This window comes from Pogoniulus pusillus, chromosome 35, assembly GCF_015220805.1.
Source record: "Pogoniulus pusillus isolate bPogPus1 chromosome 35, bPogPus1.pri, whole genome shotgun sequence".
Taxonomy (NCBI): domain Eukaryota; kingdom Metazoa; phylum Chordata; class Aves; order Piciformes; family Lybiidae; genus Pogoniulus; species Pogoniulus pusillus.
In genome coordinates this window covers 3,000,277-3,016,586 of record NC_087298.1, presented here as the reverse complement: position 1 = coordinate 3,016,586, position 16,310 = coordinate 3,000,277, and the positions used below count along the sequence as shown (strand labels likewise).

At 52.7% G+C, this 16,310-nt stretch overlaps 1 protein-coding gene across 16 annotated transcripts in view; it reads right to left on the bottom strand.

The window, feature by feature from the left end:
* The window catches only part of CACNA1B (calcium voltage-gated channel subunit alpha1 B), a 482,132-nt gene that overhangs the window by 151,672 nt on the left and 314,150 nt on the right, over positions 1 to 16,310 (bottom strand). For 11 of the 16 annotated variants that reach the window (XM_064171600.1, XM_064171605.1, XM_064171604.1 and 8 more), the window contains 2 exons: positions 14,153 to 14,259; positions 987 to 1,049 (listed from right to left, as the gene is read on the bottom strand). In XM_064171600.1, coding sequence (XP_064027670.1) covers positions 987 to 1,049; positions 14,153 to 14,259 — 170 coding nt within the window. The remainder of the gene's footprint in view (positions 1 to 986; positions 1,050 to 14,152; positions 14,260 to 16,310) is intronic. The other 5 variants (XM_064171608.1, XM_064171610.1, XM_064171611.1 and 2 more) reach the window with 1 other exon arrangement.

The following is a 16,310-nucleotide window of genomic DNA, read 5'->3' as shown; positions in this document are numbered from 1 at the left end:
CCTACAAACCTGCTTCGGTGGCAGAGCACCCACGAGTCACAGCAAAGCCAGCGAGGTTTGGTGGTTAGAAGGGCGTGGGGGGAAGGGAAGCTCTACCACTGTTTGCCCAGCCACGAGTGCATAGGAGCTTGCTGAGTGCCTCAGTTTTACAAGGTCATAGAATGATAGACTGGTAGGAGTTGGAAGGGACCTCTGAGGATCGAGCCCAACCTCCCTTGCCAAAGCAGGAGCACCTTGAGCAGGTCACGCAGGAACGCGTCCAGGTGGGTGTCTGGAGAAGGAAGCTCCACAACCTCTCTGGGGCAGCCTGCTCCAGGGCTTCCAGCAGCCTCACAGTGAAGAGGTGTAGCTGTAAGCTCCATCTTGAGCAGGTGGGGGGGGGGACACAGACCCAACCAATGCTCCCAAGGATGCAGTTTTGCAATTTGGTCTCCACTTGGGTCCAGTTTCCAACAACTCCTTTTAAAGTTCCACTCCTGGTGGGCTCCCACTCTCCCACTGAGCCAGAAGTGCAAACACTGGTGGAACCCCAAAGCCATCAGCCCAGCACAGAAGAAACACAGAGAACAGGAATACAAGAACAAGACCAACCATCAAAGGAGGGCAGATGGGAGAGGAAGGAAAATAAAAGGAAGGAAAATAATTAAGAGGAATAAAAACCCACAAAGGAAGGGGAGACAACAACAACAACAACATCAAAACTATCACAGAGTCAATGTAGGAAGCACCACAGAGTTGCTCACAATCAAACCACCACAAGCATCAGATGGCAACGCTGCAACAGCTTCCAGTCCTTCCAGCGTAGGTTGGTCTGGAGGCTTTCCGCCGGGATGGGAATGAGTTTTGGTTTGTGGAGACAACAAAAGTGGGGAAGTGGAGGGAAGGAGAAGGGAAAAGAGGGTTGGGAAATACAGAGAGGTAGATAGAAAAGCACCAAACCCAAAAGAAGTTCCATGTAGTGAATATCAGAACAGAGAGCAACTCACGGTGAATTAACGCTGGAGACTGACGAGCTGCGAGATACAGCACCTCGAGTTTGCTTTACAAAACTGCACATGCAAAAAAACAAAACAAACAAAGAAGAAACAAAAAGTGAGAAAAGAAAAAGAAAAGAACTGAAAAGGGAAAAAAAAAAAACCAACAAAAAGAAGTGGGGAGGAAAAAAAAAAACCCAACACAAAAGACGTCGGGAAGAGACTCGCACAAAGGCTGTGTCCTATCGAATGCAGGCTGCAGCGTGCATCTTGGGAGGAGATCAGGCAAGCTTCAGAAAGTGTGGAAGCCACAGACACCTTCTAGTTAACAGGGAAAGAACCAAAGGGTCAAAATAAAAGAGGAGCCAAAAGGGGGTGGGGGGGAAATTAAAAGGTGAGTCAAAAGCCACACGGTGATATTTGGACCTTACGCCTCCACGAGCTGCACTCGCGCAGCGAAAGTCCTCTGCAGAAGGCATCTTTGGGGCCTCAGGGTAGAGGTCTTTGGAGAAACAAGGAGGGGGTTCTCTTTTTTTTACAGCTGTGCTGCAAATTATCCTTTCTGAGTGGGAGCAGGATGCTGATTTCCACTCTGGCCCTGTGATGCTGGGCACAAGGAGAGCGTGGGATGGAGAGAGGACCCTGGGCTGCATCCCAAGGACCAAAATCCACCTGAGCCCCAGTAGCTGGTGTCAGGCTGCTTGTCCTTGGTCTCTGCTTTGGATTTGCTCTTCAGAGTCACCTACCTCTGCCCACTGATGGGCACAGGGCTGTGCCTGGGCTCAGGCTGCCTGAGTGCTGCTCATCTGGGCTCACAACTGGAGGTCTGCTGCAGCTTGGGCAGCAAATGCTCTGCCTTGGATTTGCTCTTCAGAGTCACCTACCTCTGCCCACTGATGGGCACAGGGCTGTGCCTGGGCTCAGGCTGCCTGAGTGCTGCTAGCCAGGGCTCACCACTGGAGGTTCACTGCAGCTTGGGCAGCAAATGCCTGCCTTGGATTTGCTCTTCAGAGTCACCTACCTCTGCCCACTGATGGGCATGGGGCTGTGCCTGGGCTCAGGCTGCTCATCTGGGCTCACCACTGGAGGTCTGCTGCAGCTTGGGCAGCAAATGCCTGCCTTGGATTTGCTCTTCAGAGTCACCTACCTCTGCCCACTGATGGGCATAGGGCTGTGGCTGGGCTCAGGCTGCCTGAGTGCTGCTTGCCAGGGCTAACCACTGGAGATCTGCTGCAGCTTGGGCAGCAAATGCTCTGCCTTGGGTTTGCTCTTCAGAGTCACCTACCTCTGCCCACTGATGGGCATGGGGCTGTGCCTGGGCTCAGGCTGCCTGAGTGCTGCTCATCTGGGCTCACCACTGGAGGTTCACTGCAGCTTGGGCAGCAAATGCCTGCCTTGGATTTGCTCTTCAGAGTCACCTACCTCTGCCCACTGATGGGCATGGGGCTGTGCCTGGTCTCAGGCTGCCTGAGTGCTGCTCATCTGGGCTCACCACTGGAGGTCTGCTGCAGCTTGGGCAGGGCTCTACACCCTACTGAAGGAGCCTGTTTCAGTTCACAAGCAATGTTGCATATTCTCCTCCATCCAGTGTCTGTATAACACCACTGCCTGGAGGGAGTCCTACATATAGAAATCTCTGCTTACACAGCAAAGAAGTTTATTCCTTGGCAAGGAATCTCCAGAAACCCAGGATTCTAAACATCCTGCTAGCTCTTGGCTTGAGGCACTGATTTTGCCACAGTTGTAAGGAATAACTTTGATAAATCTACTCAGATTTCTAGATTCAGAGAAGGATTTGGGTTGGGAGGGATCTAAAAGATCATCCAGATCCAAACCTCTGCCACAGGCAGGGACATCTTTCAATAGATCAGCTTGCTCAAGGCCTTGAACACCCCCAGGGAGGGGGAATTCACAACCTCCCTGGGCAACCTGTTCCAGTGTCACAGAATCAAGCAGGTTGGAAGAGACCTCCAAGCTCATCCAGTCCAACCTAGCACCCAGCCCTATCCAGTCAACCAGACCATGGCACCTCACCACTCTTACTAGCATCCCCCAAAGAACCCTCCTCAAGACTGAAAAGAATCACAGAATCAGTCAGGGTTGGAAGGGAGCACAAGGAGCAGCCAGTTCCAAGCCCCCTGCCATGCCCAGGGACACCCTACCCTAGAGCAGGCTGCACACAGCCTCAGCCAGCCTGGCCTCAAACACCTCCAGCCATGGGGCCTCAACCACCTCCCTGGGCAACCCATTCCAGCCTCTCACCACTCTCATGGTGAGAAAATCCCTTCCCCTCCTGAATGTGCCTTTCCAGCTACAGTGGGATTTTCCTCCTGCTTCCATGAGAGTTTCCATCTGTTATCAATCAAGACTTGCAAACCAGAAGGTTCCATTAAAATCTGATGCTCTTTAACCAAACATTTACTTCAAACTCGTGGATTGTTCTGAACAGGAACACAGGCCCAGGATAAATATATCACTCCAAAATCCAGAGGTCATGAAACCTGCAAGGAATTTAAGAGAAATTCTCAAGGGCACCATAGAAGTTTGGCTTGGGGCAAATAATCTGCTCAACAGCCTCAGCTGAAGCACTTTGCCTAAGTTTCAGTGTTTCTCTTCAGACCATGTCAAACTAAACTGAAGCAGCAAAGTGGGGTTGGGCACACCCTGCTTGCTTCTCAAGTAAATTATAGGATGGGTGGGCAAAGGCCAAGGGGATGAGACTGAACAAGGCCAAGGGCAGGGTTCTGCACTTTGGCCATAACAACCCCAAGCAGCACTACAGGCTGGGACCAGAGTGGCTGAGAGCAGCCAGGCAGAGAGGGAGCTGGGGGTGCTGGCAGAGAGGAGCTGAAGCTGAGGCAGCAGTGCCCAGGTGGGCAGCAGAGCCAATGGCAGCCTGGGCTGGCTCAGGAGCAGTGTGGGCAGCAGGACCAGGGAGGTTCTTCTATTCTGTGCTCAGCACTGCTCAGGACACCCCTGGAGTGCTGTGTCCAGTTCTGGGCTCCTCCATTGCAGAGAGCTGTTGAGGTGCTGGAAGGTGTTTGGAGAAGGGCAGCAAGGCTGGGGAGGGGCCTGGAGCAGAGCCCTGTGAGGAGAGGCTGAGGGAGCTGGGGGTGTGCAGCCTGCAGCAGAGGAGGCTCAGGGCAGAGCTCATTGCTGCCTGCAGCTGCCTGCAGGGAGGCTGTAGCCAGGTGGGGTTGGGCTCTGCTGCCAGGCAACCAGCAACAGAAGAAGGGGACACAGCCTCAGGTTGTGCCAGGGCAGGTCTAGGCTGGATGTTGTTAGGAAGTTGTTGTCAGAGAGAGTGATTGGCATTGGAATGGGCTGCCCAGGGAGGTGGTGGAGTCTCTGTGCTTGGAGGTGTTGAAGCCAAGCCTGGCTGGGGCACTTAGTGCCATGGTCTGGTTGGTTGGGCAGGGCTGGGTGCTAGGTTGGGCTGGCTGAGCTTGGAGCTCTCTTCCAACCTGGCTGATTCTGTGACAGTTTCCAGGTTGCTCAAGCTGGATCCCCTTTCACTCTCTGGCTGAATGCTGACCCTGGGGATGGCAGCTAAAAGCTTCAGGGAACAAACCCTTGGCTGCTCAAATGCTTCAAGCCCAGGTAAGAAATTTCTTTGGCACAAGAACTGGAGGAGAAGGTACTGGGGGTTTCCCTCCTTTACTTTTAAGGTAGTACCCACTTGTACAATACCTGTGGCAGTTTGGCTTTCTTTTGCTGAAAGCAGCTCTCAACCTCCCTCATCAGGAGGCTTGAGTGGACTTTTGCATTTATCCCTGCCTGCTTTGGTGCAGTGCAGGGTGGAGGCCACTCTCTGCTCCTGCCAAGCATCCCTGTCACCTGGCCAGCTAACGTTATGCAAGCCCTGCAGCACTCCAGGCTTGCTGCTCTGCTCCCTTTGCTGGAGTTTGCTTTTTTTGCCTTCAATTTTCCTTTCTTTTGAAAGCATAAACTGGAGTAAATTGGGGCTGGAACTGCAGGGTGTAAAGCCATGGAGCAAAGACAGCTTCCTCTTCCACATCCATTGGCAGAAGTACTTGAGCTTTGCTGGTTGCTACTTACCATCCGCCAGGGCTGGAGCACAAGAAAGCATCTTTAGGTGTAGCTGAGTCACCACCACACCAACAGCAAAAGCAAGAGAAGGGAGGCTAAGGGGAAGAGTGACACTACCTCACACACCAACACACTTCAGGGGAAGAAAGGAAGGGAAGACATCACAAGCCAGCAAGAGAAGAACACCTCTTCTAGTCTACACATCACCCAGCACTGCAGGCTGAGGGTTCAAGCGCGCTTCTTGCTGTGTCCTGTTAGGCACCCAAAGCCCAACAGGCATTTGGAAACAGACCACAGCATTTCCAAGACAAAAGGAACATATGGAACCTCAGATGGAAAATGTCCTGGAGAGAAACAGAGCAACTCTTCCCCCCCTTTGTCCCCAGACCTGTACAAAAGGGACAGATGACCCTGAGGAGTCAGTGCGAAATGTTGTGCCGCCTGTAGCTGCTTTGGGCACTCTTCCAAGGAGTGGTCACATTGGCAGGCAGCATGCAAAGTGTAAACTGCTTGGAACAACCATGGGAAGGACCAGCAGAACCTGCTCAGAGTCTGGAGAGAAGAAGAGGTCTCTAGAGGGTGAAAGGTTGCCTGGGAAGCACTTTGAAGGTCGGTGGTGGGCAACCCCACAAGCTGCGTTTGGTGCCCACCCTGCACGAGCTGCCTGTGCTGCTGGCAGCAAAGCTTCAGCCACCACCTCTGGGAAGTTCTGCCCCATCCAGAATGCTGCACTTCCTTGGGTCTGGCCACCACTGTAACCCATTACCATGGAATTCCAAACCCTACCAATGACCAAAAGCTTCACCCAGCAGGACTTCAGCATGACTGCCTGGTGGGTTCCTAGGAATTTAGCACTGAAGACTTGGCTGAGGCCACTGGAAAACACATGTGGCTCTGGATGCCAGGGGAGCCATGGCTCATGTCCTCTCCAGCTGGTCCACGCTGGGCTGGGTGTGCTTATCACAGCCCCTTTTGTACTGGCCATTGGTGCATCTCTGGCTGGCATAGGAAAGGTGGAGGAGGAAGCCAAATGTGAGGAGCTCAGGCTTTGGGTCAGACAAAGAGGGTAAAGATCAAGTTGTGTTCTCATCGAGGTCGTTGTGTGGCCCAGAGGAAGGAGCCTCACAGCTTTCCCCTTCTGGCAGCATCACAAAGTGCTTTGCACATCCACTGCCTGCAGAATCGGGCCCTTTAGCCCCCTCCTCCATTCTGGCCACCAAGGAAGCTGCACCAATGGGTTTGCTCTAGAGACCCATCAGGTCTGTGCAGCCTCTGGGTTGCAGAGGCTGAGTGGTTTTCAGTGTTGGAAGGAAAGAGAGGGTCTTAAAGACAACGCTGGGCAAACTGAGGGAACCCAGAAACTCACCTCCAGAAACAACAAAGCAAGGAAAATGCTAAACAGAAAACAAACAAACAGAAATAAATCACCAAAACAAAGTGAAAAGAAGAAGGCTGAAACAGTGGCCCCAGCTGAAAACTCAGCAGCAGGCCTGAGGCAGAGCTTTGCTTTAAACCAAAGGTTGCAACAGAGATGAGAGCACTGCCCCAGCCCAGCTCTTAAGCCATCAAAACCCACAACACACCAAAAAAGGTCCCCTCAGGATGGAGTTCACCAGGTGAAAACCCACACTGTAGGCAGGCAAATCTGTTGAGTTCAATCCCTTTGGTGGGGCAAAAGGCAAATGATAGAGAGCCTGGGAGATGGAGGAAGGAAGAGCTACAAAGCAACCTGGAGTCGGCTGCCAGGTGGATGGTACCTCAGTACCACTGCAGGCAGGGTGGAGGTGCCTCAGTACCACTGCAGGCAGGGGGGAGGTGCCTCAGTACCACTGCAGGCAGGGGGGAGGTGCCTCAGTACCACTGCAGGCAGGGGGGAGGTGCCTCAGTACCACTGCAGGCAGGGGGGAGGTGCCTCAGTACCACTGCAGTCAGGGTGCAGGTACCTCAGTACCACTGCAGGCAGGGGGGAGGTGCCTCAGTACCACTGCAGGCAGGGGGGAGGTGCCTCAGTACCACTGCAGGCAGGGGGGAGGTGCCTCAGCACCACTGCAGTCAGGGTGGAGGTGCCTCAGTACCACTGCAGTCAGGGTGCAGGTGCCTCAGTACCACTGCAGTCAGGGTGGAGGTACCTCAGCACCACTGCAGTCAGAGGGGAGGTGCCTCAGCACCACTGCAGTCAGAGGGGAGGTGCCTCAGTACCACTGCAATCAGAGGGGAGATGCCTCAGTACCACTGCAATCAGAGGGGAGGTGCCTCAGCACCACTGCAGTCAGAGGGGAGGTGCCTCAGTACCACTGCAGTCAGAGGGGAGGTACCTCAGCACCACTGCAGTCAGAGGGGAGGTGCCTCAGCACCACTGCAGTCAGAGGGGAGGTGCCTCAGCACCACTGCAGTCAGAGGGGAGGTGCCTCAGTACCACTGCAATCAGAGGGGAGATGCCTCAGCACCACTGCAATCAGAGGGGAGGTGCCTCAGCACCACTGCAGTCAGGGTGCAGGTACCTCAGCACCACTGCAGTCAGGGTGCAGGTGCCTCAGCACCACTGCAGTCAGAGGGGAGGTGCCTCAGCACCACTGCAGTCAGAGGGGAGGTGCCTCAGCACCACTGCAGTGAGAGTGGAGGTGCTTCAGCATCACTGCAATCAGGATGCAGGTACCTCAGCACCACTGCTGCTATAATGATGCTGTTACCAAACAGATACCTTGACACCACCACTGGAGTGAGTCCAGAGGAAGCCACAGAGATGATCCAAGGGCTGGAGCAGCTCTGCTGTGAGGACAGGCTGAGGGAGCTGGGGGGGTTCAGCTTGGAGAAGAGAAGACCTAAGCCACTCTATGACCTAACAACCACAAGACAGTCTGTGGCTCATGCAGAAGCCTACTGCATTTGTAAAGGTGAAGACACCTGCTTGAGTCCTCCAAGCAGGCTGACTCGAGGAGCAGCCACTTCCTTATCTCTAGGAAGTGACACTTTGCAAGTGATGTAATCAACTGATCATTTCCTGGAGAAAGTTGTGAAGAGAGGCTTGAATGGCAGAGAAGAGCCAGTGCAGATGGACTGTGGAGACAGGAGGTATGCCTAGAGGTGTTCAAGAAATGTGTGGACATAGCACTTTTGGGACATGGTTCTAGGGCTGAGGCCAGAGTGGCTGAGAGCAGGCAGGCAGAGAGGGAGCTGGGGGGGCTGGGAGAGAGGAGCTGCAGAGGAGGCAGCAGTGCCCAGGTGGGCAGCAGAGCCAATGGCATCCTGGGCTGGCTCAGGAGCAGTGTGGGCAGCAGGACAAGGGAGGTTATTCTGCCCCTGTGCTCAGCACTGCTCAGGCCACCCCTGGAGTGCTGTGTCCAGTTCTGGGGTCCTCAACTCAAGAGAGCTGTTGAGGTGCTGGAAGGTGTTTGGAGAAGGGCAGCAAGGCTGGGGAGGGGCCTGGAGCAGAGCCCTGTGAGGAGAGGCTGAGGGAGCTGGGGGTGTGCAGCCTGCAGCAGAGGAGGCTCAGGGCAGAGCTCATTGCTGCCTGCAGCTGCCTGCAGGGAGGCTGTAGCCAGGTGGGGTTGGGCTCTTCTCCCAGGCACCCAGCAACAGAAGAAGGGGACACAGCCTGAAGCTGTGCCAGGGCAGGTCTAGGCTGGATGTTGTTAGGAAGTTGTTGTCAGAGAGAGTGATTGGCATTGGAATGGGCTGCCCAGGGAGGTGGTGGAGTCTGTGTGGCTGGAGGTGTTGAAGCTAAGCCTGGCTGGGGCACTTAGTGCCATGGTCTGGTTGGTTGGGCAGAGCTGGGTGCTGGGTTGGACTGGCTGAGCTTGGAGCTCTCTTCCAACCTGCTTGATTCTATGATCTTTGGCAGCTCAGCCCAGGTTTTCCAGTCCCTGTTCAACACCCATCTAGGGGCACCCAAGCTCTGCAGGTGCCAAAAATGCCATTTTCAAGCTATGCCAAGAGTGGTAAAATGCTGAGCATGTCCAGCTCTGGATTGCATCAGAGGCTTGAGCTCACAAGTCTTGCCATCAACACAGCACCTGCTTCATCTTTAGGACTTTTGTGTGACTTGAGAGCATAAGAAATGAGGTACACTTAGCTGTCAGATATGGGTCCTTATCATAGAATGATGGAATGGGTTAGGTCAGAAGGGACCTCAAGGATCATCCAACCCCCTGCCATGGGCAGAGACACCTCCCACTAGAACAGGTTGCTCAAGGCCTCATCCAACCTGGCCTTGAACACCTCCAGGGAGGGAGCAGCCACAACCTCCCTGGGCAGCCTGTGCCAGTGTCTCACCACCCTCACTGCAAACAACTTCTTCCTAACATCCAGTTTCAATCTCCCCTCTGCCACTTCAAACTCATTCCTCCTCCTCCTGTCATTACCAGACCTTGTCAATAGTCCCTCCCCAGCCCTCCTGGAGCCCCCTTCAGATCCTGCAAGGCCACCCCAAGGTCTCCTCCAAGCCTTCTCCAGCCTGCAGAGCCCCAAGTCTTTCAGCCTGTCCTCACAGCAGAGCTACTGCAGCCCTCTGAGCATCTTGGTGGCCTTCTCTGCACTGGCTCAAACACTTCCATGTCCTGCTTGTGCTGGGAGCTCCAGAACTGCCCCCAGGACTGCAGGTGGGGTGTGAGGAGAGCAGAGCCAAGGGGCAGAATCCCCTCCCTTGCCCTGTGCCCACACTGCTCTGGCTGCTGCCCAGCACAGGGTTGTGTCTGGGCTGTAATCACACTGCAGGCTCAGGTTGAGCTTTGCATCAGCCCAGACCCCCAGGGCCTGTTCCTCAGGGCTGCTCTCAGCCATTCCCCACCCAGCCTGGAGCTGTGCTTGGGATTGTGCTGACCCAAGTGCAGGACCTTACACTTGGCCTTGTTGAATCTCATGAAGTTGGCCTGGGCACACCTCTGCAGCCTGCCCAGGTCCCTCTGGACAGCATTCCTTTATCATCATCCCTGAAAGGAGACATCTGAGGGATACATGCTGCATATCTGACATCCACAGCTGCTAAGCCCTTCTGGATGTATTTATGTATTAAATCAATTGCTTTGGCATGAATTCATCTGCAAACTTCTGGCTCATGAGCCAGCTAAGCCATGCACACATCTACTTCTGCCTCACCAAACATCAAACTTCTCCCTTGCCTTCTCCTTTGTGTCATTACCCATTTGGTCATCAACCTACTGACCTGAGCATGATTTAACTTCCAAATTAAAGCCCTCTGAGCTTTCTGAATGACCTGGTAAGCTCCAAACTGACTCTAAAGTAGACAGAACCAGAAGTCAGGGGAGGGTGGTTAGCTGATGGCTCCACACAGCATGCACAGTGTCGTCATGGTGAGAAGCTACACTTTAGATTGTGCTCCTTTGTGAGCCTCATTACCTCCTGGGCAGATCCAGTCTGAGGCCAAATAAGCAAAACCATCCAAGATTCACTTTGAAAACTGCATCCAGCTGTGGTGTTCCCAACAGAAGAAGGACATGGAACTGTTGGAGCGAGTCCAGAGGCCACAGAGGTGATCCAAGGGCTGGAGCACCTCTGCTGTGAGGACAAAAGGTGTTCAAAAGTTGTTTTAAAGGGGGCTGGATGAGGCACTTAGTGCCATGGGTTAGTTAATTAGGAGGGTTAGGTGATAGGTTGGGCTCAGTGATCCTAGAGGACTTTTCCTGTGACAGGCTGAAGGAGCTGGAGGTGTTCAGCCTGGAGAAGAGGATGCTCTGAGGGGACCTTAGAGCTGCCTTCCAATACCTGAAAGGATCCTACAGGCAGGCTGGAGACTGTTCCTAAGAGTACAAGTGGGAATGGTTTGAAGCTGAGGGAGAGCAAGGTTAGACTGGATCTGAGGAAGAAGTTCCTCAGTGTAAGAGTAGTGACTCTGGAATAGGTTGCCCAGGGAGGTTGTCGATGCTTCCTTGGAGGTGCTCGAGGCGAGATTGGATGGGACCTTTGGGAACCAATTCTAGTTGAGAGGTGTCCCTGCCCACTGCAGGGAGGGTAGAGCAGATGATCTCTCCAGTCCCTTCCAACCTGAGCCATTCCATTAGGAACCGGCTGGAGGGCTGAGCCCAGAGAGTGGTGGTGAATGGTGCCACATCCAGCTGGCAGCTGTCACTAGTGGTGTGCCTCAGGGATCTGTGCTGGGCCCCATCCTCTTTAACACCTTCATAGATGATCTGGATGAGGGCATGGAGTCAGTCATCAGCAAGTGTGCAGATGACACCAAGCTGGGGGCAGATGTGGCTGGGTTGGAGGGCAGAAGGGCTCTGCAGCAGGACCTTGACTGCCTGCACAGATGGGCAGAGTCCAAGGGGATGGTGTTCAATAGCTCCAAGTGCAGGGTGCTGCACTTTGGCCACAACAACCCCATGCAGAGATACAGGCTGGGGTCAGAGTGGCTGAGAGCAGCCAGACAGAGAGGGATCTGGGGGTGCTGATTGATACCCGCCTGAACATGAGCCAGCAGTGTGCCCAGGTGGCCAAGAGAGCCAGTGGCATCCTGGCCTGCATCAGGAATGGTGTGGCCAGCAGGAGCAGGGAGGTCATTCTGCCCCTGTACTCTGCACTGGTTAGACCACACCTTGAGTGCTGCGTTCAGTTCTGGGCCCCCCAGTTTAGGAGGGACATTGAGATGCTTGAGCGTGTCCAGAGAAGGGCAACGAGGCTGGGGAGAGGCCTTGAGCACAGCCCTACGAGGAGAGGCTGAGGGAGCTGGGATTGGTTAGCCTGGAGAAGAGGAGGCTCAGGGCAGACCTTATTGCTGTCTACAACTACCTGAGGGGTGGTTGTGGCCAGGAGGAGGTTGCTCTCTTCTCTCAGGTGGCCAGCACCAGAACAAGAGGACACAGCCTCAGGCTGTGCCAGGGGAGATTTAGGCTGGAGGTGAGGAGAAAGTTCTTCCCTGAGAGAGTCATTGGACACTGGAATGGGCTGCCCGGGGAGGTGGTGGAGTCGCCGTCCCTGGAGCTGTTCAAGGCAGGACTGGACGTGGCACTTGGTGCCATGGTCTGGCCTTGAGCTCTGTGCTAAAGGGTTGGACTTGATGAGCTGTGAGGTCTCTTCCAACCTTGGTGATACTGGGATACTGTGATGATTTTGTACTCACTTTCCATCACATTTCACCAAGGTGGTTCTGTGCTACTGAAAATCAGGTGAAAGGAAGCATGGAACAAGGTTACTTTAAGTAACAGCCCATGCAGTGTGAAGGCTTAGCTCCATTTAAAGCCTTGGTGTTCATTCAGATTCCTAAGAAATCTCCTCATGCAGTGATCTGATGAAAAAGAGAGAAGCAAACAGGCATCATTCTCTGGCTTCTGGAAATCACAGGGCCAGGAAATTCATCCAAGGACCAGAGCAAAGAGCCCTCATTTGACTCCTTTCCAAGACTGGTCAGGAAATGATTGCAAGGAAAGGATCACATTTAAAACCAGCCAACAGACACAGGCACAAATGGGAGCTGATTAAAGCAGCAATGGCAAAGCAAAATGGTAAGAATAAAACAGAATCATAGAATCAGCCAGGTTGGAAGAGAGCTCCAAGCTCAGACAGCCCAACCTAGCACCCAGCCCTATCCAGTCAACCAGACCATGGCACTAAGTGCCCCAGCCAGGCTTGGCTTCAACACCTCCAGCCACAGAGACTCCACCACCTCCCTGGGCAGCCCATTCCAATGCCAATCACTCTCCCTGACAACAACTTCCTAACAACATCCAGCCTAGACCTGCCCTGGCACAGCTTGAGGCTGTGTCCCCTTCTTCTGTTGCTGTTTGCCTGGCAGCAGAGCCCAACCCCACCTGGCTACAGCCTCCCTGCAGGCAGCTGCAGGCAGCAATGAGCTCTGCCCTGAGCCTCCTCTGCTGCAGGCTGCACACCCCCAGCTCCCTCAGCCTCTCCTCACAGGGCTGTGCTCCAGGCCCCTCTCCAGCTTCAGGGGATGAGGGGTTGAGAGCAGCCCTGCAGATAAGGACTTGGAGATGCTGCTGGACAAAAAGCTGGGCAGGAGCTGGTACTGAGCTCTTGCAGTGCAGAGGGCAAATGGCAGCCTGGGCTGCATCCAAAGCAGCATGGCCAGAGATGGAGAGAGAGGATCCTCACCTGGAGTGCTGTGGCCTCCAACACAAGAGAGACATGGACCTGTTGGAGAGGGTCCAGAGGAGGCCACAAGGATGATCAGAGGGCTGAAGCAGCTCTCCTGTGAAGACAAGCTGGGAGGGTTGGAGCTGCTCAGGCTGGAGAAGAGAAGGCTCCAGGGAGACCTTAGAGCTGCTTTTCAGTATCTGACAGGTCCTGAAAGAAGGCTGGGGAAGGACTGTTTGGAAGGGCCTATGGTGATGAGAGGCAATGGTTTGAAACTGCAGCAGGGGAGGATTAGGTTGGACATCAGGAGGAAGTTCTGCACAGTGAGGATGGTGAAATACTGGAACAGACTGCGGGGAGAAGCTGTTGAGACCCCAGCCCTGGAGACATTTAAGGTCAAACTCACTGTGGCCCTGGGCAGCCTGATCTAGTTGGAGGTGTCCCTGCTGCCTGCATTGGACAAGATGACCTTTGAGGGTCCCTTGGAACTGGTTTTCCTGAGGATTCTGGCACCAAAGGCTCTGTGCACGTGTCCAAACCCTCCCTCTGAAGCTGCACATGGATGCTTCCAGCTACAAACCAGTGACTTATTCCCATCAGTGATCCCCAGCACTCTTTCCAAGAGCAAAGGAAGAGCTACCCCAAGCACTCTTTGCAGTCTGATATTCAGCAGGATGCCTTTAGCCTTAAATTCTTGAGGCGGAGATCGTTACAGGAGGAGTTCATCCATTGTGTGCACAAATACACTTTGTGTGATGACAAAGTCCAAAATTTCACCTGGTGAAACCTACCCTGGGACAGCTTAAAGACAAAAAAAACCCTTTAAAAATGCAGTTCTTTGTAGCAAGGCAAGAGAGGAGGCATTGGAAAAGAGAACAAACCGAAATACGCCCTTAAATTCACAGCTAAGCCATCAGCCCCGAAATGCTCAGTCAACTTAAAGCCCTGCCAGTAAACAGAGGTGATAAGAAAGGGCTGACAGAGTACTATGGGATGCTCCACTTGAACAGACAAATACATTGACACTGCAAAGCAGCAGCAGCCCAACGAGGCAAGCTCCCAAACAACAAAGCGGTGCTTACGCGGCTATGGAAATGTTGGCGGCGGACATGGGGCTGACTTCTGCCACTTCCTTGGCCTTTTGCAGGGCAAGCTTTTGATTGGTGGCTTCCTCCATCTCCTCCTCATCCTGGTGCAGAAAATAGAGAGGGGTTAGGATGTGCATTGGGTACTGACACCAAGAAGGGGTCCCCAAGGCGTGGGCTGCAGGTGGTTGTCATCGCCAGGCTGTCAGCACAGGGCAAAGTCATAGAATCAATCACAGAACAAAGCAGGTTGGAAGAGACCACAGGTGTAAACAGTTCCTTGCTCTGGCTTTGGTGGTTTTTTTGCTTAAATTGACCTTATCCTGAAATCCTTTCCCTTTTTCTCTTTCAGAAGATGAAACAAACAATGGGAAGTGAATGATAATTAAAAATGGCAACCATTACAGTTGCAGAGATGTTTTTTTCCCCCCTCTCTCCCTTTCCAAACATTAGGCAAATCTGTAACAAGGAAATTCTTCCTGTAGTACATGAAGAACCTGAACCAGGTCATGAAAACAAAGCCCTGCTGGAGGCTTTCTGCAGTCAACATTTTGCAGCTGCCAGCTCCTGGCACATTTATGGATGGTTTGGAAGCTGTTTGTAAATCAAGAGGATCTGCAGAACAAGGCTCTTTTGAGGAACGAGGCTCCCAAATAAGAAGGTCTTTAAGGTTTTCCTTTCATCCCACAGGTATCTTCAAGTTGTTTCTTCTCTTGAGGACTCTCCAGGGGCATTCAAATCACACAAGTTCAAAGCTTCTTGATTTTGCTTTCTGTGCACCTAAAGCACCAGGTAGAGGTTTTATTCTCTCTTCAAAATATGTAGCTTCAACTCCTTTCTGCTTGGTGCATCAGTAATTCTGCTGGCTTCAATACCCCAGAGCAGCAACAGCAGCAAACAGCCACTGTCACTAAAAAGGCAGCCACTCCAACCTGACAACAAGCATGCTCTTTGGCAGATGACTGCTTCATGCTGCTTCTGTAGCTCCTTCCATCTAAAGATTGCAGATCACTGCAAAAACTAATTCATTTTTTTGCCTGCTGTTTACACTGCCAGCTCTTGCTGGGACACAGGCTCACCTTCTTCTGCTGGAAGCACACAGCACTGTGATGGTGCCAGGGTGAAGCCAGCTCTGGGCTGTGATGCCAACAGATGTTCATACATACATACATATACACATACAGACATCATGCATCCATCCAAACATCATATACCCATCCACCCACCCATCCATATATCATCCATATATCCATGCATACATCCATCCATCCATGCATACATAGATGCACACATGCATCCACCCATCCATCTATACATACACCCACCCACCCATCATCCATCCATGCACCCATCCATGCATACATAGATGCACACATGCATCCATCCACCCATCCATCTACCCATCATCCATTTATACATCCATCCACCCACCCATTCATCCATCTGCCCACCCATCCATGCATACATCATACATACATACATACATCCACCCACCCATTATCCATCCATCCATATGTACACCCATTCATGCATCATCCATCCACCCATAGATGCAGACACGCATCCACCCATCCATCATCCATCCATACATACACCCACCCATTCATACATCCATCCATGCATATGTACACCCATCCATCTATCCATTCATACATCCACCCACTCATCCATCATCCATCCATGCATACATACACTCACCTATCCATGCATACATAGATGCACACATCCATCCATTCATCCATCTATCCATACACACATCCATCCATCCATGCATACATCATCCATCCACCCATCCATTAATCCATGATCCATCCATGCATATATCCACCTACCCATTCATCATCCATCCATGCATACATTCATACACGTCATGAATCCTCCCATGCATCCATCCATCCATCCATACATACACCCATCTCTCCATGCATACATCCATCCATCCATACACCCATCTCTCCATGCATACATCCATCCATCCATACACCCATCTCTCCATGCATCCATCCATCCACCCACCCATCCATCTATGCATATGTACACCCATCCATGCATCTGTACACCCACCCATCTATCTATTGATGCATCCACCCATCCATCCATACATACACCCATCCATCTATCAATGCATATATCCAGCATCCATCCATCCATCATC